The 26,935-nt window shown below is 38.1% G+C and overlaps 1 protein-coding gene across 1 annotated transcript; it reads right to left on the bottom strand.

Annotated features, from left to right (window-relative positions):
* Positions 1-6,559: 6,559 nt before the first annotated feature.
* On the bottom strand, positions 6,560-24,700 carry LOC311066308 (eukaryotic translation initiation factor 2 subunit 2-like). Its single transcript, XM_084087426.1, has 9 exons — positions 24,536-24,700; positions 24,054-24,231; positions 23,760-23,860; positions 21,900-22,032; positions 15,404-15,498; positions 15,126-15,274; positions 14,200-14,256; positions 14,023-14,108; positions 6,560-7,743 (listed from the first exon to the last, which is right to left on the bottom strand). Exons 1-9 carry the CDS (start codon positions 24,548-24,550, stop codon positions 7,568-7,570), a joined length of 990 nt encoding a protein of 329 aa, XP_083943552.1. The 5' UTR covers positions 24,551-24,700; the 3' UTR covers positions 6,560-7,567.
* Between the last annotated feature and the right edge of the window lie 2,235 nt (positions 24,701-26,935).

Genomic DNA, 26,935 nt, shown 5'->3' with positions numbered 1-26,935 from the left:
GATTTTGAACTTTTGGTTGCTGTAGCACCACCTATGGCCAATCGGGGTCATACTCTGATAGGTTGTCCCCAAATTGAGGCCTACCATCTGGCCAGGTTTCAAGTCTCTAGGCCTTACGGTTTGTCCTGCACGATGCGTTTTACGAATCCTTACAATTACAATAGGGTTTCAGCATTTCATGCTTGAACCCCTAATAAGAATGAAGGCTTTTTGCCAGTTATAGCGCCACCTATGGTCCGAACTCCACGAAACTCAGCATGCTTCCTCACCATGTTCTGACACATATGCTCATCAATTTTTGTGAAGTTCTGAGTTTTCCTTTGGGATCTATAGGCTTTTGAGTGTATTTTGCCACGCCCCTTTTCTAAATGACCCTGTTACAGCCACCCAAATGCCAAAGTTCAACTTTTTTTTGATAATTATTGATCTAGAGAGTCCAGAGAATTGTCCTAGACTGGTTTGGTTCCGATCGGGCGAAAAAGCAGGGAGTAGTTCGCAAAAGTAGGTTTTGGACAAAATTCGACATAGCAGAAAGTTTTCCCTGCCTACATCCAAATCGGAGATAGCCATTTTGGCTTGAGCCAAGGATTCCAACGATATAAGACACTTGATCCTGGGACAAATGGTCTAAGAGTTATGAGCGATTTTGAACTTTTGGTTGCTGTAGCGCCACCTATGGGCCAATCGGGGTCATACTCTGATAGGTTGTCCCCAAATTGAGGCCTACCATCTGGCCAGGTTTCAAGTCTCTAGGCCTTACGGTTTGTCCTGCACGATGCATTTTACGAATCCTTACAATTACAATAGGGTTTCAGCATTTCATGCTTGAACCCCTAAAAAACAACACATTTTTTTAATGGCTCGTCAAGGTTGTTTCAGATCAACACCTGCAAGTGACCACTAGGTGTCACCGTTGAGACGGGTGTCGGATTGATTCAAAGCCTCGAAACAATATGGCACATTTGGTTCAACTGTTTCATTGCTTCACGAGGCCTCGATCTGGCCATCACTAGCTGTTACCCCCAAATTCATTCCGAACCGGTCCAGGACAGAATCTGCCTGACGATGACGACACAGACCCACTTCGCGCATGCGCAATCGGGTGTTGTCTGGAACCGTCAGAGCCAATAGAATCACAGTTGTGTGATGGACAACCGCCGTCCTCCAATCAATCTCTTGTATTGAACGATATTCCAGAATGATCAATCAGACTGGAGTTGCTCTCAAAGTACGCCGGGAGATGTAGAAAGCGTCTCAATTCTCTATTGGCTGATGTGTATTTTTTTTTTTTTTTTTTTTTTATTCCTTATGAAAACGTGAATTGTATCTAAATGATTTTTGTATTACAAGATCAATTTCTTTTTTCGGCAAATTGTAACAAATGTGTTATGCAATAAAAATAATAAAAAAAAATTAAAAAAGATGTAACGTTAGAAAGCGCTTTTATCACGACTCAACAAACGTTTAATTCAGAGTTGATCTTTCAACGTTGTATCATTATTCATGTATCAACACTTTTTCAACAGTTAATTGATCAGCATTGTTTGGATGTTGGAACGTTATTTTTCTACTGATATATTTCAACAAAATGTTTAAAAGTCATGGTTGTAAAACATAATGTTGATTTGACATGCACCTCAAAAAAATTTTTTTATTTCTATGTTGAATCTGTAGTGAGTTAACAACACCACTTCAACCATTTAGTGTTCAACGTTGTTTTGACGTTGAATTAATGTTACTTAACAAACGTTTAATTCAGAGTTGATCTTTCAACGTTGTATCATTATTCATGCATCAACACTTTTTCAACAGTTAATTAATCAGCGTTTGGATGTTGGAACAACGTTATTTTTCTACTGATATATTTCAACAAAATGTTTAAAAGTCATGGTTGTAAAAATAATGTTGATTTGACGTACAACTCAAATTTTATTTATATTTCTATGTTGAATCCATAGTGAGTTAACAACACCATTTCAACCATTTGGTGTTCAACGTTGTTTTGACGTTGAATTAATGTTTTTTCATAAACTGACATTATTTCAACCACATTTAAACGTTTAAGGTCAGTCGAATGCCAGCTGGGTTCTTTGTCCGGTATTGTTTGTGTTTAGCACACTGTCTCGCATTGTTGGCTCTTTTGTTAGTACTTGTTTAATAAACCTTGGATTTATATTCATCTTCGTCTTCTGTGGATCAGCGTCACACATATCATCTGACTGCAAGTCGAAGATTCCAAGGTGAAACCAATAGGAGAGCACAGCGAGGAAGGGGCGATGCGTGAGAGGATGTGCAAGAAATTTTCGCTTTAGCTAGCGTTACAAACAGCCTTTATATTTTCAAATAATGTAATTCAAATAATGTAAATGACTATGTTCAATGAATAGGAAAGCCATTTTCAGATCTTCTTTAATCCACCTCATCAGGAAATTATTTATCAGGAACATTTTACTGGGGCACAGCAAGATGTTACTGGGGCTAGTGCCCTAGTAAAAAATACTCACTGGAGTTATCTGTTTCGCCAGTATGATATTATTAGAGTTTCAACTGAGGGCGCTCTTGCTTTCGTTTGAGGGTGCTAATGTTCAAATTTGAATTTGATGTTTTTTTACCCATGTTTAAATTTTTTAACCAACAATTATGTGTGATCACACATTAATTGGTGGACCCCCTGCAGTACCGCTGCGGCCCCCGGTTGAAGACCCTTAGTCTAGTAATGTAAGTGTGCATGGTTACATGCTTACGTCGCACATGTTCCAGCACCCACTGTCAATAGACACTCGATGATTTGCATATCAACACTGCATAAAGAAAATAAAGCAACACAATCAGTGAATAACAATACTCAGGGAAAGAAAAAGAAAAAAAACACAACTGTGTAGCTACTTTGTGTGTGTCACACTCTCCCTGAAAAAAATAAGAAAAGCTCCAGTGTTCAACCTCTTATCTCCAACATGTGCAATTAACACACAGGCACTGTGAAATGGTAAGGTATGTGAGGAGTGATCCTCAGCCAATATCTTTCCCAGTTACTTTCCTCATCTGAGTCTGTCAAGTCCCAATGTTCTCTTTGTTGGATGTCTGACTTTGCAAGAAGTCTTTCTTTGTTGTTCAGATTTCATCGGTTGTGATGTCGTCATGGGAGCCTCCACAGGTAAGTCATTGACCAGTAGTAGTAGATCATTGTTCACTGTAATTGGTCTGGATCCATATCCTATTAATACCTCCTGTCTTGTCGCTGGTATAGGATGGCCCCTAGGCCCTGTTTGGATGCGTCAGTGTGAAGCATGAAGGGTTAGTTGAAGTCTTGATATGCCAATATAGGTGGGCTTGCTAACATACAATAAGATCTTCCAGGATGGGTTGGTTGTCCCTGGTCCATTCTACTGGCATCCTGGAGGGAACTTGAGGGCCTTCAGCTTTCTTCCTGCTGTGAGGGTCCCGTGCTGTCTCAGGCTTCGCCTGCAGCAACTTCCTCATGTTTAACCCATGTTCTTCTGATCTTGATTTGGGTTCTTTCGTCTGCTCGTCTACATGTTTACTTGTCTGTCTGATTATTCCATCGTCGGTAAGACTACTCTACTCAAGAAATGCTTTTTTCGTTCCTAAGATTTTAAACTCAAATGTTTGTCCAGGCTCGTCTGGATGAGTTCTGACCAATTAGACACTGTCTTTATTTTAGAGGTGGCATTTTCTTCCCCTCTCATCGTAAATCATGCCTTGTCTGTGATCTCACACTCTAGCAGAGAGTACAGTGAGAACAGTTTAGACATAATTCCTATTATAAGTATACAAAACATTTTACACAGATTTCAATCAGGCCATCTTCTGTATTATTAATATACGATCGTACTGATAGTTAACAAGACACACTTTCATTCAAACATCTAATGGTTGTAACAACTGCATGACTTATACGTGATCTAAACATAACAGTCACATATACAGTGGGGGAAATAATTATTTGATCCCCTGCTGATTTTGTAAGTTTGCCCACTTACAAAGAAATGAAGGGTTGATTAGCATTTGATCGAGTGAAATACGTTTTTGATCCCCTACCAACCAGCAAGAATTCTGCCTCCCACAGATTGGTTATGTGCCCATGTGAAACACAGATTATTCCTGTCGCTTTAATAAAGTACTCCTAATGTCAGCTCATAATGTGTATAAAAGAAACCTGTCCACAGAATCTGTATCTTCCATTCCATCCTCTCCACCACCATGGGCAAGACCAAAGAGCTGTCAAAGGACATCAGGGACAAGATTGGAGACCTGCACAAGGCTGGATTGGGCTACAAGACCATCAGCAAGAAGCTTGGCGAGAAGGAGACAACTGTTGGTGACATTATTCGGAAATGGAAGAAATACAAAATAACCATCAATCACCCTCGGTCTGGAGCTCCATGCAATCTCGCCTCAGGCCCGTCTGAAGTTTGCCAATGAACATCTAATGATTCAGAGAAGTCTTGGGAGGAAGTGCTGTGGTCAGATGAGACCAAAATTGAGCTCTTTGGCATCAACTCAACTCGTCGTGTTAAGAAACCTTAATGATTTAGAGAGGATCTGTAAAGAGGAATGGACCAAAATCCCTCCTGAGATGTGTGCAAACCTGATGACCAACTACAAGAAACGTCTTACCTCTGTGCTAGCCAACAAGGGTTTCTCCACCAAGTACTAAATGATGTTTTGCTTGGGGATCAAATACTTATTCCACTCACTGAAATGCAAATCAATTTATAACATATACAGTATATTATGTGTTTTTTCTGGATGTTTTGGTTGATATTCTGTCTCTATCCATTAAAATAAACTTACCATAAAAATTGTAGACCCTTCATTTCTTTGTAAGTGGGTGAACTTACAAAATCAGCAGGGGATCAAATAATTATTTCCCCCACTGTATAGGTCGTAGACATGATATAGAATTATGTAGTTGAACAATGTTTGATTATAAGTCCGTCAAGAATTGTTTTGCGATGATTTTATGTATTTAGATATGTCTCAGTCTCTGTGGTTTTAAGAGATTTCAACCCTGGGGTCGTTCAGAGTTCCTAAAGGAGAAGATCTGTTTTGTGTATCTGTCGTGGGATCAAACAACCTATGCCGTTATCTTGGTCGGGCTCGAGCTGTGCCATCTGAGCCAATCCGTCTTTTCCAAACCATCTAACGTTGACAACGTTCTTCCTTTATCTAGGCTCATCTATTTGAAACTACATGGCCATAAAGTATGGCCGCTGGGGGTTTCGTTGGTTACCTTAGACTGGTTGGAGCCTGGATTTTATGGTCATGGATGGTTGATTTGGGGGTCTGGAGTGTTGAGTTGTGTGTGGAATTATGTTTGAACAAATCATCTGTAAGATTCATTTGTGTTTGGTTCGCCCTTAAATTCTACACTGTGTCACTTGGCAGGGTCCCATCACCCACTGTGCTATTTCCAATGGGTATGGAAAAACAAGGGTCACTTTGGGGTTGTATCTCTAAGAGTCTCTCTCCAATATCCAAGCATCTTAAATGATCACTATTTCCATGAGGCTCGGACAAGACCACAGAGTCAGACTGTGCCATCTTTGAAGGGATTCAGCACTTCACCCAAGCCACCTGCCCTGTCCGGATAACTACTCCTCTCAGACCAACTTTCAAGTGCCCGTCTCGATCATCTTCTTCAGCAGTTTGGACCACCTTGACTAAAGTTTGTGCTTTTTTTGCGAGGGATATCAATGACTCCAGCCAGTAGTGAGGAAAGTACTGTCATCAGTTGCCCTGTATCAGGTCTCTCAATTGGCATCTTATTCATCAGGAATATAATAGATAGACTTGGGTCCTCATTTCCTAGCAGGTTGACTATGATAACTGCCAAGCCTCCAAATGGGATAAGGTCTCCATTTACAGCATAGACTTTCAGATCATCTTGACACCCAAGAAGCTCTCAAAGCGGCCTCACCTCAAGACTTGACAGGTATTTTTCTTGCTCGGTCCACCATACTAACTTGGGCACCTGTGTCGAGCAATGCCCTCACGTCAGGCAGTTCAAGTTGCACTGGGTCAGAGTTTTGCGTCCAATCAGCATAATTATGGTGCTGGACCTTTTAGACCCACTAGTTAATCAATGGGTAATAAGTATCAGTCTTTTCAGATTCAAATTAGACTGACTTGACCAGATATGACCAGCCTTGAAAAAAAATGAATGACTAAGATGTAAGACTAGTCTAAAAAACATATGCAACCAGCCACAAAACTTGTACGCTAGTCAGGCTAGGAGACCAGCCAAGACCAGTAGCCAGTAACTTTGTTTTTGTTAGAAAAACAAAGTTTACAAAATTACTTTTTAGACTGAGGAAGATACATCAGCCTTAAAAAGTTTTTAGCTATATTGTCATTCAAAAGTTTGGGGTCGGTCAAAAAAAAAAAAAAAAACAATTCCCCAAAAATTATAATGTACTCTATATATACTCTGTCTCTTATACTCCCATGGGTTGCATTTATTTGATCAAAATACAGTAAAAATTATAATATTATGAAACATTATTGCAATTTAAATGAACTGTTTTCTATTCTAATATATTTTAAATGTAATTTATTCATGCAAAAACAAAATTGAATTTTCAGCATCATTACTCCAGTCTTAAGTGTCACATGATCCTTCAAAATCATTCTAATATGGTGATTTGGTACACAAGAAACATATCTTATTATCAATGTTGAAAACCGTTGTGCTGCTTAATATTTTTATACATTTTTCCAGATGAACAGCAAGTTCAAAATAACAGTATTTGAAATAGAATTGTTTTGGCAACAATATAGAAAAAAATGCTATTTTTGATTTCCATGCTTATTTAAAAAAAAAAAAAAATCTAATTTCAAATATGCAAACAAGCCTTTATTTCCATCTAAGCCCAGCGAAACATGCCCACACATTTGCTGTCTATTAAAGAAAACGGCACAATATGTATGTATTTGTCTGTGTAATTAAATTTGGAACTGAGTTCTCATTTTCTAGCGTTTAGAGGAGATTCGAAGTCACACTTTGCTGGATTCCTGGATCACAAAGAACTTGTTTGGATCCAGTCTGAACATTCCTGCATTCTTGTGCAATGACTGTCCCATAAGTTAACATTTGGAGAATCAGTTTTCCATTGATAAAACAAAGTTCAATATAAAAGGCTATGGTTCATTTTTCAAAAGCAAGGAAGATGATATATGCCTATTTCTGGTTTTCATCCAATAATATCCTTGTATTTTTCTTTGAAAAAATACTGCTCTGAGAGCAATATTCACTATATATACAGAAATATGCTCTGGTAATCAGATATGCTGAATACAGAGGTGAAAAACATAATATTTCCAGAGGAAGGAGGTAAAGTAAGACGAGCAAATCAGAGGCAGCCTGTTCACTAAAGCACTCTAGCTTCAGAGTCAGATTTATTAATAAAATTACACTCAAAACCTTCTACAGGCCACTCCTGAGGTCCAAGCCTTGGGTCATTCTACTGCACTTCAAAGGAGAGCAGTGAGGACAGTTGTCAGCAGAGCATCAGTCTGAGAAAGAGGCCAGAACAGGGTGCTTGTATTAGTTGGCTTTGGCTCGAAGCTGGGCTCTTTTGCCAGTGACGGCCTGGAAGCCTGTCTTGATGCTGGCTACAGAGCAACGTGAGTGACAGGTTTCACACTGCAGGAAGTAGAGACGTGTGTCCTTCTGCAGAATTGTATCTGGTGAGCGGCAGGTATGACAAGTCACATATTCCTCTGTGAAAAAGAGAAAAGAGAAATGCCTTGTCAAAAATCTATTAGGTTAAACTAAATCAGAGTCCTGCACGTGAGGTAAACCGCTAATTTTGATGTAACGGGTGGAATAATATTTAAATTGCATTGCGGGTGGGGAATCAATAGGCACAGACTACTTTGACTCAATTCGGTACCCACTGATGGGCAGCTGCTTTCAAGTAGTCCTGTGCTTATTTGTGTTCGCACTCTATAGTCTGAAGACCCTAAAATGTTTATAATGTTTCAACGTGGTTTAGCGTTGAGCACAACAGCGTTTGAGAGCTGCCTGCAACTGTAGTGATTTGCCAGCTTCAGTCCATCTGAACATGGTAAATTATGCCATATTTGATGAGAGGTAATGGCACAGTACATACAGGGGTTGAACAATAAAAATAAAATACTGATCAATATAGTGTTACAAGTTCATGTCTATATATGTGCATATATAGGTGGTCAATCTTCCCTGATTTTACATTCCACTAGTAAGAGCAAAGAGTGAAGGTTAAATTAGCAGAGCAAAGCTGTACATAAAATATTGCAATCCACACAACATAATGGGAGACATCAGTTCAAAAGAGAACAAATTGTTGGTGCACGTCTCGCTGGCTGATGTGTGACCAGGACAGCAAGCCTTTGTGGTGTATCAAGAGCCATGGTATCCAGGATAATTAGATGAACCACATCCAACAGGAGTAACTGTAAATGCAGAGAAAGCGGTCCGAAAAGGGATGTCTGGATACTAGCCCGGATTGTATCCAAAAAACATAAAATAGAATTAAATGTGCACCTCGACTCTCCTGTTTCCAATAAAACTGTTCATTGGGAGCACCACAGATAACATTTTCATGGTCGGGCGGCTATAGCCAAACCTTTGGTCACTCGTGCCATTGCCAAATGTTGGTTTCATTGGGTTGTGGACAATGTGAAACATGTATTGTTCTCTGATGAGTCCACCTTCACTGTCTTTTCCACATCGATGGGAGCAGGGATTAAAGTGAAAAAAATTCTTCTGACTGAATTTTTTTTTTAGGCCAAGTCATATTCCTTGAACTTTTTAAATAGTCGAGACCAATAGTGTTTTAAGGGGAGACGTTTTAAACCGCTTTAATATTGCCAGTAGGCGTATTTTAAAAGCTATTTTAATTCATGAAAACCAGGCAGGGAGCATGTGTATCCTACTGTAGAGCACGAATGGCAGCATTGTGATTTTTTTAGTCCACGAACTATAAGGCTTGCCATTCTCCCCCCATTTCGCTAAGCCTTCCCCTTTACTTAAACTTTCGTTAAGTAAAGGGGAAAAGTACTTGTGTGTGTTAAATTTTGTGTAAACGTGTTATAATTTGCCTATATATATATATATTAGGGGTGTGACGAGACGCTTACTCCACGAGACGAGACGAGACACGAGATTGGGTTCACGAGAACGAGACAAGACGAGATTTTTACACAATTTTTAAGAAATCCTCAATGATGAAATATATGAATGGAAAATAGTCTTTTATTCAACTGAAAATCACAAAATGCAAAACAATTTATGTGCATTTTGAAATCAACTTGTACTGAATGTTATTTTACTTCTATTTTAATGAATTATGCAGTAAAGGACATGCAAACACTGCAAAATGTTTTGCTATAAACTCTACTTCTCCCTGTACGATTTCACATGAGAAATCTAACTCCTTTCCACAAATCGAACATAAAAAAATAAAACAGTATAAATAAAATAAATATAAATAACTGAAATAACACTTTAAGTGCAAACAGTAAGTGTGTATCCATAATCAAAGTACTGCTCTCTCAAAACTACAAGTTCAAACAGAAACAATTTTTTTCTTCAAGCATGAAAAAGAGATAAATTAACTAAGATAAGCCTAAGATATGGTCATGTTCTTTTTCAAGAATATAAGCATGTCGACGATTTCTGGCAGCAGTTGAGACCTTTGGGCAGTAACTAGGGCTGCACGATATGAGGAAAAGCTGCGATGTGCGGTAACATTGTTTAATATTGCGATGTCGATATGACTTTAAGCTATACTGTTCCCATGTCTTAGTGCTTTAATAGGTTCTTTGCGTGATAGGTCAAATGTTTATTACCTGCCTGGTTCAGATTACACTATTTTAGCGCGATTTTGGCACGATCCGTTTCGTGGAGACTCGTAAAGGACAACGGGCGTCGGGACGCAAGATTCGATCGTTTCATTTCGTATAGTGTGTCATAGTGGGCGACAACGCGTCTGTGATGCTTCAGGACATCACGACAGAAAGACTAGCATGTTTAATTTTAACGGTCCTCCACGACGGGTTGAGTGTGAGCGAGAGTGAGTGAGAGTGCGGTTACAGTGAGTGTGCGTGCGAGTGAGCGTGTGTGTGTGTGCGCGCGAGTGAGTGAGTGAGCGAGGGACAGTGAGTGTGTGTGTGTGCGGAGTGTGTGTGTGATTGGCCCGGCACACAAATGATTTAAAAGTGGCAGGGGCATCTTCAATACAAATTTCACCCTCACGCTCCATCACGCTTACATCACAACAACTCACAAGACAAAGTTTTTTTTTTTTTTTTATCTCGTAACACGAGATCTCGTCACACCCCTAATATATATATATATATATATATATATATATATATATAATATATAGGCAAATTATAACACATGTACACATTTTTTTAACACACACAAGTACTTTTCCATAAATTAGTACTTTTCCAAACATAAATTGTAAGAATATGACTAATAGTAGTACTAATAAATAAACATTAGGCCTATGCTAAAGCTATTAAATAGCAGTCCCAAACTAGTTTTTGTTAATACAATGTTGGCATGAGCCACTACAGTCATTTAAAAATATAAAAAATAACACAAAGAAAAATAGTGGCATTTTGGGGTTAATATGGAAACGACAGTTACCATGGTGAATACACAATATTAACACTGTTAATGAAACATGGAAACTGCTCCTGGTGAATAGAATGAAAATCATACCTGCATTACTTTTATTTCGTGTAATTTACAACGTAACGGCGTTGCATGCTCGTAGTTTCTTTTGCACTTGATCAGTGAGGCGATACAGCGCGCCGCCGCATTCGCGCGTGCAATTGAGTGTGCGCTACGAGTAACTTTACAGGATAACGATACTTTTATAAACTTAATTTGGGCAACTTAAAAACATGTCCCTACCAGCGTCAAATTGGTCTAACAACCCCACCCAGTGGCCAGAAGTGTCTTACCCGGACATTTACTTGTACCTCATCGAGTCACCAGGTAGCCAGTGAATGATTTTACTTCGGTTTTAAGAAGTAAACATCTTTAAATGTATAATATTATGTCTTTATATTTAGAGTAGCTACTGAGTGCACTTTTCTGTCCAGCCATACAACTAGCCTGATTTAGCTTTCGATAGCATCATCCCCGTAATTCATGATATTTCCATAACAGCAAGATATTGATGATGATGGCAGGCAGAGATGGGCATAAATACATGGAAATGTATTTAAAATAAAATAAAAATACAAAATACTGTGTGGAAAAATTAAATTAAATACAAATACATAATAGAGGTAGCCTACTGTGTGAAAAAAAAAATGTCTAAATACAAATTACATGTTTGTAAGGGTTAGTACACGTCCTCAATCCGATACGGTGTATGGCGCTCGCCGGTTTGTTTTCCCCTAAAAGTGGGCGTGAACCTTTTCAGAGACGTTCTATGACGCTACGCCGGTTGTATGCATATTGCCCAGCCCTACCTGCATTATAAGTGTGTCCATGGTAACTGAAATATAGTTCTCTACCTCAGCGCTCAATTGTAATATAGTTCTACCTCAGCGCTCAACTGTAGCCTGACATGCACTTTCCGTGAGCGTAATTGAAAACCCGGAGTGGACCATGAGCGAAGTGATTACAGAGTGCTTATGCTGCGTTCACACCAAACGCGAATATGCGTCTCTAGTTATACGCGTGACCACTTTGTGACCACTTTGTGTGCATTCGCGCGTCAAGAGCGAAATTGACGCGCGTAAAATCAAAAGTTTGAAGCGAAATTTACGTGCGAAGTCCGGGGGTGAAAGTTTCGAAACCTGTTGGCGGCCATCTTTTTTAGATGTTTATCGAGCATTAGCATTAGCATTAATCGAGAGTCACCGCTCGTATATGCTCTGGAGAGCAGAAACAGCTGCGTAGGGGACATCGTCGCTGTACTCGGGTCCACCAAACCCTCCGGAGGGTTTCAGGAGTTTCACAATTTGCTCCAGGAGGTAGGTTTGGTGGACCTAACGGTGAGGACGCTGACGTGGACAGCGTAGGCCGTATAAAGCCTCGGCCTCGAGTGGTCTCTGCATGACGAGCCCGCGCTGTATAGCCCGGCGCGAGGTTCACCCTCTCCCGCACCTAATCTGTAATTTATTTTTGTTTTGATAATAAATGGAGCCAGCCTCCAAAAGTGAAACCTGTCCTGTGATTTCTTTTGAAAAGTTTTTATACACTTAATTGTGTTTGTTGTCTTTACATTAGATTAATAAAGTTTCATATAATCTAGAATAGATATGGAATAAATAGCATTCAGTACAAATGAGTATCTCTCATATTGAAATTGAATTTTTTATGTGAAAGATTTGCTTTGTTGTGCATTTTAGTCATATTACAAAATATTGAGGCCAAACATAAAATAACATTATAAACTCTCAGTTCACCACGTGACAGCAGCAAGCAGGCTCCTGATTGGTTAACGCGGCGCGAATTGACGCAGAAGTTCAGATTTTTCAACTCGGGCGGCAGACGCGAATTCGCGTCAAACGCGTGAATGCACAAAAACCACAATTTGCGCTTAACGCGCGTAACGCACCAGACGCTCAATTCGCGTCATTCGCGCGAACTAGACGCGCGAATGAGGCGAATTCGCGTCTACCGCGCCGCGCTAAACGCCTCATTCGCGCCGCAAGACCTCCAGACGCGCGTAAACGCGTCTTACCATTGACTTAACATTGAAATCACTCGCGCCAGACGCATATTCGCGTTTGGTGTGAACGCAGCATTAGAGTGGAGAGAGGAACGTGCTTTTGCTCCACTCCAGGCTTTGATCACATCCCCCTCAGCAGGGTGAATAAGCGTCTTTCCTTAATTTAAGACCTGTTCAAACTAAAATTAAGACAATTATTACACTATTTGAGAAATGAAAGCCTATTTACAGCCTTAAAATTATGAAAAGTGAATTTACGACATTAAGGACAGACTGGAACCCTGCAATTGACGGAAATCCGTCATAGACTTGCTGCAATTAACGGAAATCCGTCGTAGCGACGGAGAACTTTAATCCCTGTGGGAGTTACAGTGTGGAGAAGCCCAAAAGAGGCTTAACACCCAAACTGTTGCATGCCCAGAGTGAAGAATGGGGGTTGATCAGTGATGGTTTGAGCTGCATTCCCTACTGTGCTTGATTGGGGGTGCGTCACTGCCAAGGACTACTGAACCATTCTGGATGACCATGTGCACCTAATGGCTCAAAAATACCCTGAAGGGGGTGCCATGTATCAGCATGATAATGCACCAAAACACACATCAAGGCTCAGGGTTTGTACTGATAATGTAAAATGAAATTCCAGGAAGAAATTCCACTAGTTTTTTGGTTTCCAAGGACTACAGTTGGAGGTCTCACTTAACAAACAATATCTTTATTATCTTATAAATTAAAAAAAAGTCATAGCCATGTGAAATGGTATATCTATATCAGATGGGCTGCAGCGTTAATTTTGCGTGAAAAGACTGTATTTGTGTTTTTCACAAATCCACACACACAAAAAAAAAAATCAGTAAAGGTTTTCCTCCACCAGCATCAAATAGTGCCCTCCACTATTTCTGGAGGAGGAATGATTAAAAAAAAAGTACAGGACAAATTGATGCTGTATTGGCCGCAGGAGACCCTACAGCAGGGGTGCCCAATCCTGCTCCTGCCGATCGACTGTCCTGCACAGTTCATCTCCAACCCTAATCAAACACACCTGAAGCAACCAATTAAGGTCTTCAGGATCACTTGAAAAGTAAAGGCAGGTGTGTTTGATTAGGGTTGGAGATGAACTGTGCAGGACAGTCGATCGGCAGGAGCAGGATTGGGCACCCCTGCCCTACAGTAATAATAAATTATTTTGCCCTACACTAATAATAAATTATTGTGGTCTAAAACTAGGTGTTTCAGTTTCATTGTCCAACCCCTGTACATTAGCATGTAGTATTGGTAAACCAGCTACATATTCATACATTCAAAATATTTGACTTACTTATATATCTTCTCAAGACATTCTCTATTTGCTTCTGTTGAAAGCGTCCTTTGATTACAAGCTGGTTATTTCCATCTATGGAGCCACTAGATATAAGAAGACATCTCTTTAGTTACAGGGGAAAAAAAATTCACCTTTTCACATCTGACAATTACTGAAAAGCAATTAATAACTCACCTTGTTCCTAACTCGGCTAACAGGAATGCCAAAAGATGTTTGGGCTGTCGATGCAACCTGAAGATGAAAAAGTAAACATGCTATGGTTTAATAGACAAAATTAGGGCAATATATTAGAATAACTGGTTTGATTAAATTCATATAATGGTCAATGTCAATAAAAGTGTCCAAATTGAAGAAAAGGAAAATACTTATTAGAAAGGTACTGTTCACATCATGTTGGTTTCATAAACTCACAAACTTTTCCATTATTCTCACTCTGAATACATGGTGTACACACTTATTTCACGAAAATTTTAAATATATTATTCAATGTAAAAAAAATATATATATTTTTTTTTTACAAATATCATAAATTATAATTAAATAAATTCATAATTAAATTACCAAAATATTTGAATGTATACGTAATATATTTAAGTTATTTATTAATACAGAAATATAAGATTTGTCATTTTACAACCTGAACTAACCTTGTCCATGAGGGTCATGTTTTTTCTTTTCTTTCTTTTTTTTTTTTTTGCATTTTAGTGCACTTGATTTGTTTGGTAGACAAATATTTTTAAAATATTAATTTGATCATTTTAATGAGGATTTATTTTATTATCATATCAGGACAATTGTATCACCCTGACAAGTCCCTTTAAATTGAATCTTCAGAAATTAAAACATGCTTCAAGAAATTTTAAAAATATGCTTGTATTCAAGTCATTGTTAGTATGATTTTTTTTTTGTGCTGCTCTAATGTACTTTTGAATAAATTAAAAGGTAGGACAAAAATAGCGTAATGTGTGACTGACCCATATATCATCCATTGCACTATTACCTAGAAAATACATTCATTAAAAGTTTTTTTAAAGACCATAAGCATTCCTAGTTTTCTCTAGAACCCAGACTCAGCAGACATGCTAAGTGTTTGCACTCACAGTTTGCAGATGTCAGTGAAGTTTACAAAAGATGTTTTCTTTGTCCCAACTCGGACCACCTGAGGCGGCTTCATCACAAACTTCCTCTTCTCTCCTGCAACCATATCAGGATTTTTCTCCCTCATGATGTTAAACACCCGGCTCAACAACTGTATAGAAGCAGACAAGTAAATAATGTAATAAATTAAAGGAAAACTATGTCACAAACACTGGGTAGAGTGATGTGTGATATAGAAGAAGAGAGAAAGTACTCATCATCATATGAATCAACTTCATACCTCATCATAAGTGTAATCTCTCTCTGAATCTGCCCATGCTGGGCCTGATTGTGAGCTGAATGTGATGCCTTCTGTGCTTTTATCATCCTCGATGACTGTAATAAAATATATTTGAAGACTCAGAAATTCACATTTTTAATCAGCACAAATGAAATCTTTGTCATAACCTCAAAGATTAGAAGATTCATAATTTGAAACAGTACATCATGTAGTGCATTAAACACCTTTAAGAGGAAAAACAAACAAATGATTTTTTCCCTGACATTAATGTCAATGTCACTATTTATACTAGCACAATTTAAAACAACAAGCTGACCAGTGTGCTGTACATAGCATAATATAGAACTCAATAGAGATTGACACAACAAACAATTACCAGTCAAAATAGGCACAACATCATTGATTTAAATCTATAGAAAACAAATAAGATTTAAGTTGATTAAAAATTAGGGATGCACCGATACCGATACTGATCGATACCGATACAGCACACGTGTCATGTGGATTAAAACTAAATTAAAGCATGAACCGTTATCTGATTTATGTATAGCGAGTGGTTCCCTACATTATTCCAGGACGTTTGCAAGTCAAAAAGTTTCATGAAAGTGCATGCCCCGAAAATCAAACAGCACATGAATACTGAATTGAATTGTCTTTCACATCTTGCACTTGTATGGATGAATTCACACAAAATTATGTAAAAACGCCCTTTCTTGGGGAGTATCCTAGTAAACATAGTTGGTTAAGTGAACATAGACAGACTTCTCAAGTGAACGTAGACAGTAGCCTATTCATATTGGACCCGTGCATTTGGTCATAAAGGGACAGCAGTCTAATAAACCTGCTGCTGTTTTAATGTTAATCAAACAAAGGACAAAGAAATCACTCACTGCTCTTAACTAAATACCTTTTGCAACTTTATAAAGATCCATCTATATTTAATTTATAAAGTAATGAATATGCAGTGTTATTTCACATTTGATTACTTTATTCAAATTTCTGTACCTGAAAACTACTGCTAGAGCTACATGAAGAAAAAAAAAACAGAAAAAAAAACAGCTGTTTATTTCATTTGTAGCCTTCCTTTGTTCTATTGTATTTATTTGTGCTATTTGTAATTTGATTATTTTATCTTATTTTATTACTGACCGTTTACTTGTTTTTAATAATGTTTAAAATTTACATTAATTAGGCTAGTAGTTTTGCTGTAGTATCAAAATTGGAATAGAGAATTGTGATATTTCACTGCTGTCTAAACATTTGAACGACTGACCCAATCCTCAGCACTGAGCCGTGCTAAAGCAGCTCTAAATATGCGCTGTATTATTAAATGGAAGATAAAATATAATAGAGCAATAGAATGAACAGTGAAAATAACAGAAGCTCATACAATACATTTTAGCAGGCTTAATTAAGCATGAAAATAACTGAAAAAATATATATATTTGCTGAAAAAATTAAAGCCAACTAATATGATTTATATGATTTTGGATTCTCTAGCTGATACATTTAAAAATTACAAATGCAGTGAAAATACAGGTATTGGTACTCTATATCGGCAAGTACCAAAAATTAAAGTATCGGTATCAGACTCGTTCTGGAAAAAGTGATATTGGTTCATCCCTATTTAAAATGATCTACTGTTGTAGCAGTTCTAATAGTAACAGGCAGACCGTTCCACAGTTTTTGCACTGCTACTACAAATGCCCGGTCACCTCTAAAATTTAATTTTGTCCTTGGAACCTTTTGTCCTTGTTTTAAGATCTCAGAGACCTCCCCGAGCAATGTTACGACAAGAGATCAGTAAGATAAGATGGTGTTAAGGCATATAGAGATTTGTAGACCATTAAAAGAACTTTAAAATCAATTCTGTAGCAGACCAACAACCAGTGTAATGGAATTAGGTATTATATGTTCATGTTTCTTGACAGCAGTCAGGAGCCTAGCAGCTGCATTTTGTACCACTTGTAGCCTAGAAAGAGTAGCTTGACTAATTCCTATAAAGAGTGAATGGCACTGTATTTCAAACTTAAAGGAACACTCCACCCATTTGCATTAAGCTTTGCAATGTTAGAAACCCAGTCATACTATTGAATGGTCGTGCAACATTTTCTCATTTTCCCCTGAGACGAGAGAAATCTGTATTTACCTCTTTACACTTCCTCTTACAATGACACAAAAATCGTCATTTTGCGTCATTGTAGGAGGAAGTGTAAGAGGGGGGGATTTCTGTTAAGACTACAAGCACTAGTTCCCACCCTTTCAAACCCGCCCATAGGGGGTTGGACCTAATGCGCTAACAGACCTATCACAGATCAGTGCCAGTGCGTTTGATTTCACCAGCAGAAACCTGCATGTCCGGCCGTCGAGATCGTCCAAAATGTCCGGGATTCGGCTTTGCTTTCTACAGTCGCCATTCATTGTTTACATGCACACCTTTTGTTTCAATCTAACTGAATTCATTCCGATTGGTGAATCTGAATGTAGTGTTTACATGAACGCTAAACAAGTGATCGGTTGATGTGCGTTTTACCATTGCTAAGAAAATACCCGCTCCTCAATGAGATAGCCCACGAGACCGGCGCGTCTCACAGGCGCCGCTCATCAGTAATCACGCCACCGGCTTTTGCGTTCTACAGTCGCCATTCATCATGTTTACTGTGGCGAGCAGGATGAGGCTAGGGCCGCGGGAGAAAGACACGAGGCCGGTGGCGTGATCGGTTGATGTGCGTTTTACCATTGCTAAGAAAATACCCGCTCCTCCGTGAGAGATACGAGACCAGTGCGTCTCACAGGTGTCGCTCATCAGTAATCACACCACCGGCCTCACGTTGTTCTCCCGCAGCCCTAGTCTCGTCCTGCTCGCCACAGTAAACACAATGAATGGCGACTGTAGAACGCAAAAGCCGAATCCCGGACATTTTGTGCGATATGCGATCTCAAAAACCCGGGGAGACTCACGGAGACTACTACTAGTAACTTAGCTAGGGCTGGGCGGTATGACGGTATATATCGTTACCGCGGTAGAAAATGTCAACTGTAACAGATTTTTTTATTCCGTGATATCTCGACATGTAAATAAGTGGGCGTGGTTAACTCACGTGCAGCGTGCGTGAGACTGAGGCCGGTGACACACTGGCTGCGTGGCGTGAGCAGGGCCGGCTCTAGCCCTTTGGTTGCCCTAGGCAAGATTGAGTTTTTGCGCCCCCCCAAATTATGACCACTAAACTGGTTTAACTATAGGCTACCCTCTACAAACAAATGTGCTATTATGGATAATGTATGTAGCACTACAAAATTAAAAGATTTAAGTTATTTTAGTTCTATCTCAAATAATAAAAGATGAACAGTTGTTTCTGCCATTTCTATTCACCTTCAAAGTAACTATAGCTAGCAAACTATAGCTTAGTGACAGCAATGAAACGTCCAATATTAGGTGATGTAGGCTACAATACTAAGTAAATTTATTTCATTGGACACCTTAATGGCTGAGATGAGAAGACTTACTCTATACTGAGCTTTATTTTTTATCTTCTTCCTTTCTCCGTTTTCGTCCATGTGCAACAGAGGTGCAATGACCGCTTCATTTTCGATCAACGCGCCAGCAGCTGAGCACTTCCCTAACGTACCATAACGCAACCCTCCCGCCCCCCATCCATCCAGAAATGGTCGACAAAAATCATAAATTCAATCTAATAATCAGGTTGACAAGTAATTAAACGTGTGGTTGAGGGGCGCCCTTTGATGATCATGTTTAATAAACATGTTTTATTTCGCGTTTCGTTCTAATTTTATGATTAATATGGGAAGTACGTCTAAGGGCGACACTAGAGTGCGTCCGCGCCCCCAACACATTTGTCGCCCTAGGCAACCGCCTAGTTCGCCTATAGCAATCGCCGGCCCTGGGCGTGAGCATGGCGTTTCTGTTGCGTGTCAGCTGCGTGGCGTTTTCCATGTCTTTGCACACCAGAAGCGTGTCTGACGCGGCGCTGCTGCTGCTAGGTGACATATGATAAGCCTCATTGGTGATATTCGACATATGGGGAGAGAGTTGTGGAAGGCCTATACTTCATTTTAAACATAAATATATAGCAGCAAAGACAACGTCGGCAGTGTTGATGGCAAAATAGGCTACATCGTTCTGTATTGACAGTTGCAGTATTTGAAAATCGATAATATTTTGTAAAATTACATTTATATTTGCATTTATGTCTAAACCTAGACACTTTTAAACATCAAAATGACATTTATTAATATGTATTCGTGTCAAAATGACATATAAACATATTTTCCTATTCAATTTTGCATGGAAACGCTTCCAAGACACTTGCGTGTCGCGTGAAAAATAGGCGTCGGTTCTATTTCTAGCATGCACGCGTTTTCCGCACGTCTCACGCAGGCAGTGTGCAAACTCTAACCTGTTAACATGGGAGCCGAAATAAAAACGGACACGCCACGCAGCTGAGACGCTTACGCCACGCATCCAGTGTGTCACCGGCCTGAGATTTGTCAAAGAAACATGGAGAAAGCAGATCAAGAGCATCCACAAAGGAATTACGTTTTCTAAAGGGTTGTTAACGTGATATTTTCGGGGAGAAAGGCGCAGCAGTCAACTAGAGCAGGGTTCACCAATCTCGGTCCTGGAGGGCCGCTGTCCTGCAGAGTTTAGCTCCAACCCCAATTAAACACACCTGAACCAGCTAATCAAGGTCTCACTAGGCATACTAGAAACTTTCAAACAGGTGTGTTGGAGCTGGTTGGAGCTAAACTCTGCAGGGACAGCGGCCCTCCAGGACCGAGATTGGTGAACCCTGAACTAGAGCAGTGCGGCACCAGTAGGCTACAGTTTAGAGGAGTGCACGATCGCAACGGGAAAAACATAAGCTTACTTGACAACAACAGTTCATATCAATATCTTAACGAATAGAAATAACCTTAAATAATGTATAGTTATCTGCATCTTTCTGTCTCTTATGTGTAGTTACTTTTTAAACACGAAAGCATTCAGTATGACACGCGAGCGGTTGCCGTGGTAATGTACAACATAATTGTTAAAGCAAATGTATAATCCTGTATCTGAGGCAAAATTACTAAATATGCAGCGCGAGTTATATATTTCTAACTACAAACAATTGACCACTGAACCAGCTGATAAAATCTTGCTTCGATTCAATGCGTGATTACAACTTGTCACTCAAATTAACCGATCGCATTTTACCGATGCAAAAGACGCGCGCACACGCACTGAGAGGGAGCGCGGTGTGTCGGTGTACACCGAGCTATGTAAAATAATGGCGCAGTTACAAGGTGTGTATAATTTACACTACTTAGTCAACACTAACAGTAGCTGCTGTTCGGTTTTCATACTGCTGTTCTCCTAGTCACTTATGAACTTGATGAACTTGACACTTCTGAACCTCTCTTTATTAAAGCTTTAGGTGACGGGCAAATATCACAAAAAGAGCAAAACAAGCCCTTTAAAACGCAGTATAATAAGCAGACATGGCAAAAAATATACCGGGAAAACATTTAAACATAACTAGTATTTACTAATATCCTACCAAATTAAAAGGAAGTAACTAATTTATTATGAATAGAATAGTTCAATATAAAATATATATCAGTTCATCTAAAAGTTGATGAGAGTGTTTTGTTTACTGTATTTAGCTATTAAAAATAGTTTACCAAAGAAATAATTTACCAAATAAAAGAAAAAAAAAATTCAAACAAAGTTAAGTACTTTTCATTTCTAAAGTATTTGGGTTTATTTATTAATATACAAAGCCCTTTTTGTAGATTTTTCGAGAATAACTACATGTAGAAATAACTATATCGTGAAATATATCATTACCGTGAAATAAAATTAGTCATACCGTGAAACAGAATTTTGGTCATACCGCCCACCCCTAAACTTAGCTTAGCTTTATTGTTTACAACTGCTCTCTAACCGGTAGGCGTGGCTTGGGAGTGGCCTAATAGAGCAGCAAAGCAAGTGCATTCTGGGAGTTGTTGTCTTTCATCCACATGAGCCAAAAATACATTTTCTGGCTTTTCTCAGTCTAGAAAGCTCCAAATTCAAAAATAATTTCACATTTCTTCTACATAAATGACCCAATTTAAATACACATTCATCTTTCCAGAGGTGGAGTGTCCCTTTAAGAAACTTAAACCTGACATTATAAATCTAAAGTAACACAAACTGGATCCGAATTATTTTTACAGACATATGGAAGAAAACCTATGTAGAATCGAAGTTGACTCTTGCAAAAAAAAAAAAAAAAAAGTAACAGCCAAGATTTTGTAAAAAATCCGTTAAAGCCAGTTGAGTTGAGGCTGATGTGATTTTAGAGTAAAATTTCCTTGTAGATTGCAGTACATGCTAACTGAAAGCTTGATTATATAGTATTTTTCTGTAACTCCTACCTTTTATATTCACATTTTTTAAATAATATTAATAATGCAGCACATTCTAATTAAATAAAGTGTATGTTCATACCATCCTCTTGTTCCACAGTGTCTCTTTCCTCAACAAATTCCACTTTTTTTGCTTTCTTTTTTTTAGCTGGAAGCATCAAGTCCAAATCATCTTCCTCCATTATTTCCTGCTGGTCTCCCTCAATTCTCAGCTCCTGGTCACCAATAAAATGAAAAGAGTCAACAGCCGTTAGATAGAAGAACTATCAAATACAAGAAAATATGCTTACTGGGAATCACATTAGTGATGGGAAGTCCAATTCTTTTTCTGCAAACTGATTCTTTTGGACAGTTTGTTTCAATAAACCAGTTAAAAAAAACAAAGACAATGCACACAATAGGGCTGCATTGTCCCTGTTTCAAATAAAATAATTTCCATTCCATAAGTGCATTGTATCAAATGATTAATTGTAAACGCTAGTACACAGTAGTTAAAGACAGTTAATATTAAAGGGACACTCCACCCATTTGCACTAAGCTTTGCATTGTTAGAAACCCAGTCATACTATTGAATGGTAGTGCAACACTCTCTCATTTTCCCCTGAGACCGTTATTTACCTCTTACACTTCCTCCCACAATGACGCAAAAATCGTCATTTTGCGTCATTGTCGGAGGAAGTGTAAGAGGGGGGATTTCTGTTGAGACTACAGACACTCGTTCCTCATCTTTCCCAGGGGGCAGGACCCGCTCACGCTACAGACCTATTAAAGATCAGTGGGTGGGACTTTACTCTCTGAAACTGAAAGCAATATCCTCCATCTTGTTTGAAGCTAAGCTAACAGGCGCTGTGGAGACAGATGTAAAGTTATGACAATAGCGGAGGGGAGTACTCAATATGATATAGAAGAAGAGGATTTCGGAAGTCTGATGCTTGAATCAGGTGTTTGTGGCTACCTTTACAAGCCGCATTATAGCGAAGAGCAACCGAGGCAGAAGACCTGCCTGCCGCGGATGAGGAGCCCGGACTGGCTCGAGTTAGGGCGGACTGGTGGCGCCGGTGATCTCACTATGCAACTACGAACACAGAGATAGAGTCCGTCTGCGGCAAAGAATTTCAACGATGACAATTTCTCCTGGACGAAATCTCTGAATCAGACGAGGACACGGACGTTTGTGTTGTGAACTATCCTAGTTTCGCACCGCATATGTTCTGACTGAACATCCCGGTACCATGCAATAATTCACCTTTTCGAAAGAAATACAAACGAGGAGTAATGCACTAATGAGTTCGCCAACTAACTAGACATTTTGTGTGAAATGAATTTCAAGCTCTGCTGGTAGCTAGCCTTGTAGACGGAAGAGTGATTTCTCTTATAGGCAGATATGCGCTGTTCTGGATTAGTGGGAGTGGCTTGCAGAGCTGTGCAATGTGGTGCATTGTGGGAGTTGTTGTCTTTCATACAAATGCGTCCTGAAGTTATTTTTTGTCTTTCCTCGGTCACGAAGGCACCAAATTCAAAATTTATTTTACATTTCGACTACATATATGACCCACTTTCAATAAAAAACAATGTTCCTATGGGTGGAATGCCCCTTTAAGTGGGAAGTTGCGAATAAAACAGAAGTTGCAATTGTCTTTTCTTCCCCATTGCATATCAAAGTGAAATGGATACTCAAACGAGAAAAATGTTAATGGTTTTGATTAAAGATTATGAGGCCACATTATTATTTTTTGAAAAAATGATTTTAAATCATTAAAAGTGTTCAAGTAATTAAATCATTTAAGTGTTAGTACATAGTACTTAAAGACACCTAAAAGAGGGTCCCATTTAATTATCCAGCTATGTAGGCTACTGGTCACAGGAAACTCAATTCATATGTATTGCAAAGAGTGAATCATTAAACAATTACCAGACAATTTCCTTATAAACAACTGCTAACCTTTATTCCTTCTTCAATGTCATTTTCAAACACCTTCTTTGGTTTCTTTTTCTTCTTTTTCTGATTAAAGAAGTTCAGATCATCTAAATCATCCGAAGGCTCTGTAAAGAAAGTTGTAGAACAGTGTCATAAAGGTCCCAATCTCAAATAGCACATTTTTTTACAAACTCCTTCACACAACTTTTCAAGGTTCTGGTTTAAATACATTTGTTGAGAAACATGACTAAACCCAATGCCACGGTACAAGAGAAAAGCAAAACACTGCATGGTTTATGGAGAAAAATGGCCTCTCACCCTTTTTCTTTATGTCATCATCTTCAGGGTCGATTTCTCGTTCCTCTCCTGCTTCGGGCTCAACTTCTCTCTGTTCAACCTGTTGGGCTTCCTCTCCAAGCCCATCTCCATCTTCGTCGAGCATGAAGGGCTTCTTCTTCTTCTTTTTCTTCTTTGATGTAGTGGGGTCGAATAAAATCTGAGGACACATAAGGCACCAGAATCATTTGCTAAAGCATGCCTCGCTGTGGTGAAGGAAATAATACTCACCCGTTTTTACTACTCAAGCAATGTTTGAGTGTTCTTTATTAGTTTTTGCATTTTATACAACTAGAAATAATACGTAATAATGCAATAAATTAAAAAAACAGCAAACGCAGCCTAGAGCACGTTATAGACAACACTGTAACTGCTCTCAAATCTATTCCAAAGTCACAACATGATTGAATATTTCCACTAAACTGTGAATATTAACAAAATATAAAAATAGACCACCACAATACCTCGTCTTCTGACATGATGGTTGAATTAAATATCAATGATTTTCGTCCTTGTAAATATCGTTCACACGGTTAACTACTCTCATCCACTGTCTTGCATCAGCACAATCAGCGAGCTTAGCGCGCAAGCGTTCTTCCGACGACAAATGATTACATCATCTCCACGTCCACGACAACACCATGCGACTTTCCATGGCTGCGCCCGAAATTGCATACTCTCGAGTATGAACTTATTTTGAATAAGTATTTACTTAACGAGAATCATGACCGCTAAAAAAAAATATGTCAGTGTGTAAATTAATGTAATCTGGACGTAGCCTAGGCCTACTACATTGTCATGTTGTCATTTTTTTTTAAATCATAAATGGGCTTTATTAATTTGGATTTTGTATTATTATTTATTAAATGCCAGTCACATTACGAATAATAAACATGATAATAGTCCAACATATAATATAAAAATATTGAACAAATATTGAACAAATAAAGACTGCAACAAATAGGAAAAGAAAATATAGTATATTAACAATAATACAAGTAAAAAGAAAGAAAAAATTATATAAACAGAAAAAGGAACAGGTATGAGATCATCATATAAATAGCATAAAAGCTTAATATAGAGACCTAGTGCGTTTTACTTTACTATTTTTCAACCCAAGTAGTAGCCTAACTCAATATAGGTTTTCATATCTATCTGAAATAACAAAATGTGGCTTTAGCCCATTTTTGTTTATGTATTTGGAATTACCCCATAATCAAACAAAGATTAACAATAAAGGCCACACTTGTCGTAATCTTTGTCTATTAAAATAAAAAATAAAAATACATATTTTTCAGAAAAGTAAACTTTCATGACTAAGCATTTACAAAGGAAACATTCCAAATCTATCCAAAACATTTTACTATAAATGCAATTAAAAAATAAGTGGACAACACTTTCTTTCTCAGTCCCACAGAAATCACATTTAACATCTACATCAGTGCAAAACCTATTTTTTAGGCAGCAACCATGCATATATCCAGTCAATGTTCTCAAGTTTGTTCTCAAGTTTAGAATGCCAGTATGTTTTAGAAGATATTGGGCACGTTCTGTTTGTAACTTCATTATAAAGTAATGATTCCATCTTCTATCAGTATAGAAAATCAAAAAAATCAAGCAAATGTAAACCTCCATAACCAATCAAATTAGTTAAGGTACCTTTTTTAATGTAATATTTCTCCAAATGAAATTTCAAATATTTTTATCAACTTCTTTAATGATGTTATTCGGGACTTAGTGAAATAGCAGGACAGAGTAGACGAGATAAACATTCAGCTTTTGATTAAATAATTCTACCGTTCATTGACAAGACTCTCATTAACCATAAATTAAATAAGTTTAACTTTTTGAACAACAGATTGAATATTAAGCTGACCTTCCTTTTCATCTTTACATATTTTGATTCCTAAATATGTAACAACATTCTTTACAAGAAGTTCACTATTTTTAATAACTCACATTTGTTTACATTTAATTTTAACCCTGAAACCGGTGAAAAGTAATTCAAACAATCAATCACACTTTTAATGAATCACTAACAAATATTGTTGTATCATAATTGACTAATTGACTGCATTTTATTTCTCTTTCTAAAATCCTGATTCTGTGAAAATTATATTTGTTATTGTAAAGATTCACTGTCTGAGTTACAAGTAAAAACAAAAAAGGAGATTGGGCATCCCTGCCTAATTTTCTTTCTGAAAGAAATCTGGGGGTAGTGCCATGTGCAAGTTTTACTGACTATACACCCATTACATGAAGTATAAATGGCCCTTTTAAAGAAATTACCAAAGCCAAAAAAAATCCAAAGTCTCAAACATAAATTTGTGATTAACGGTGTTAAATGCTTTATAAAAATCTACAAAAAATATAAAACTTTCACTATCAATATACTCATTATAATCAATTAAATCTAGGACCAAGCGAAAATTATTACTTATACTGTATGTCTGCCCTTCATCAATCCTGATTGGCAATTATCTATAATTTGTTCTAAGCATTTTTTTTAATCTTTCTGCAAAAAAATAATGGCACATACATTTAATATTGTTATTAAGTCATGAAATAGGTCTCCAATTGTCGGTTAGGGTGGCATGTTGTCATTAACATGACCAACCAGGGTCAGTTACGTAGCTTTACTGCCATTCATAAATCCATATCGTGGCCTCATGGGATAATAAAGTGTCCATCATCTGCACAGTGCACACTTCAGAATCTCACCGGAAGAAGTAGGTCATCCGGGACCTAGGTATTTATTTTATTTTATTGAACAATATGTCATGTATAAACAACATTGCAACAAAAATATATCATTACAATATGACAGTAGGATAAGGTGCAAAAGTCCATTACATGAAAATAAA

This window comes from Abramis brama (assembly GCF_963993115.1).
Source record: "Abramis brama genome assembly, chromosome: 16".
Taxonomy (NCBI): Eukaryota; Metazoa; Chordata; class Actinopteri; order Cypriniformes; family Leuciscidae; genus Abramis; species Abramis brama.
This window is presented reverse-complemented; position numbering and strand designations above follow the sequence as displayed.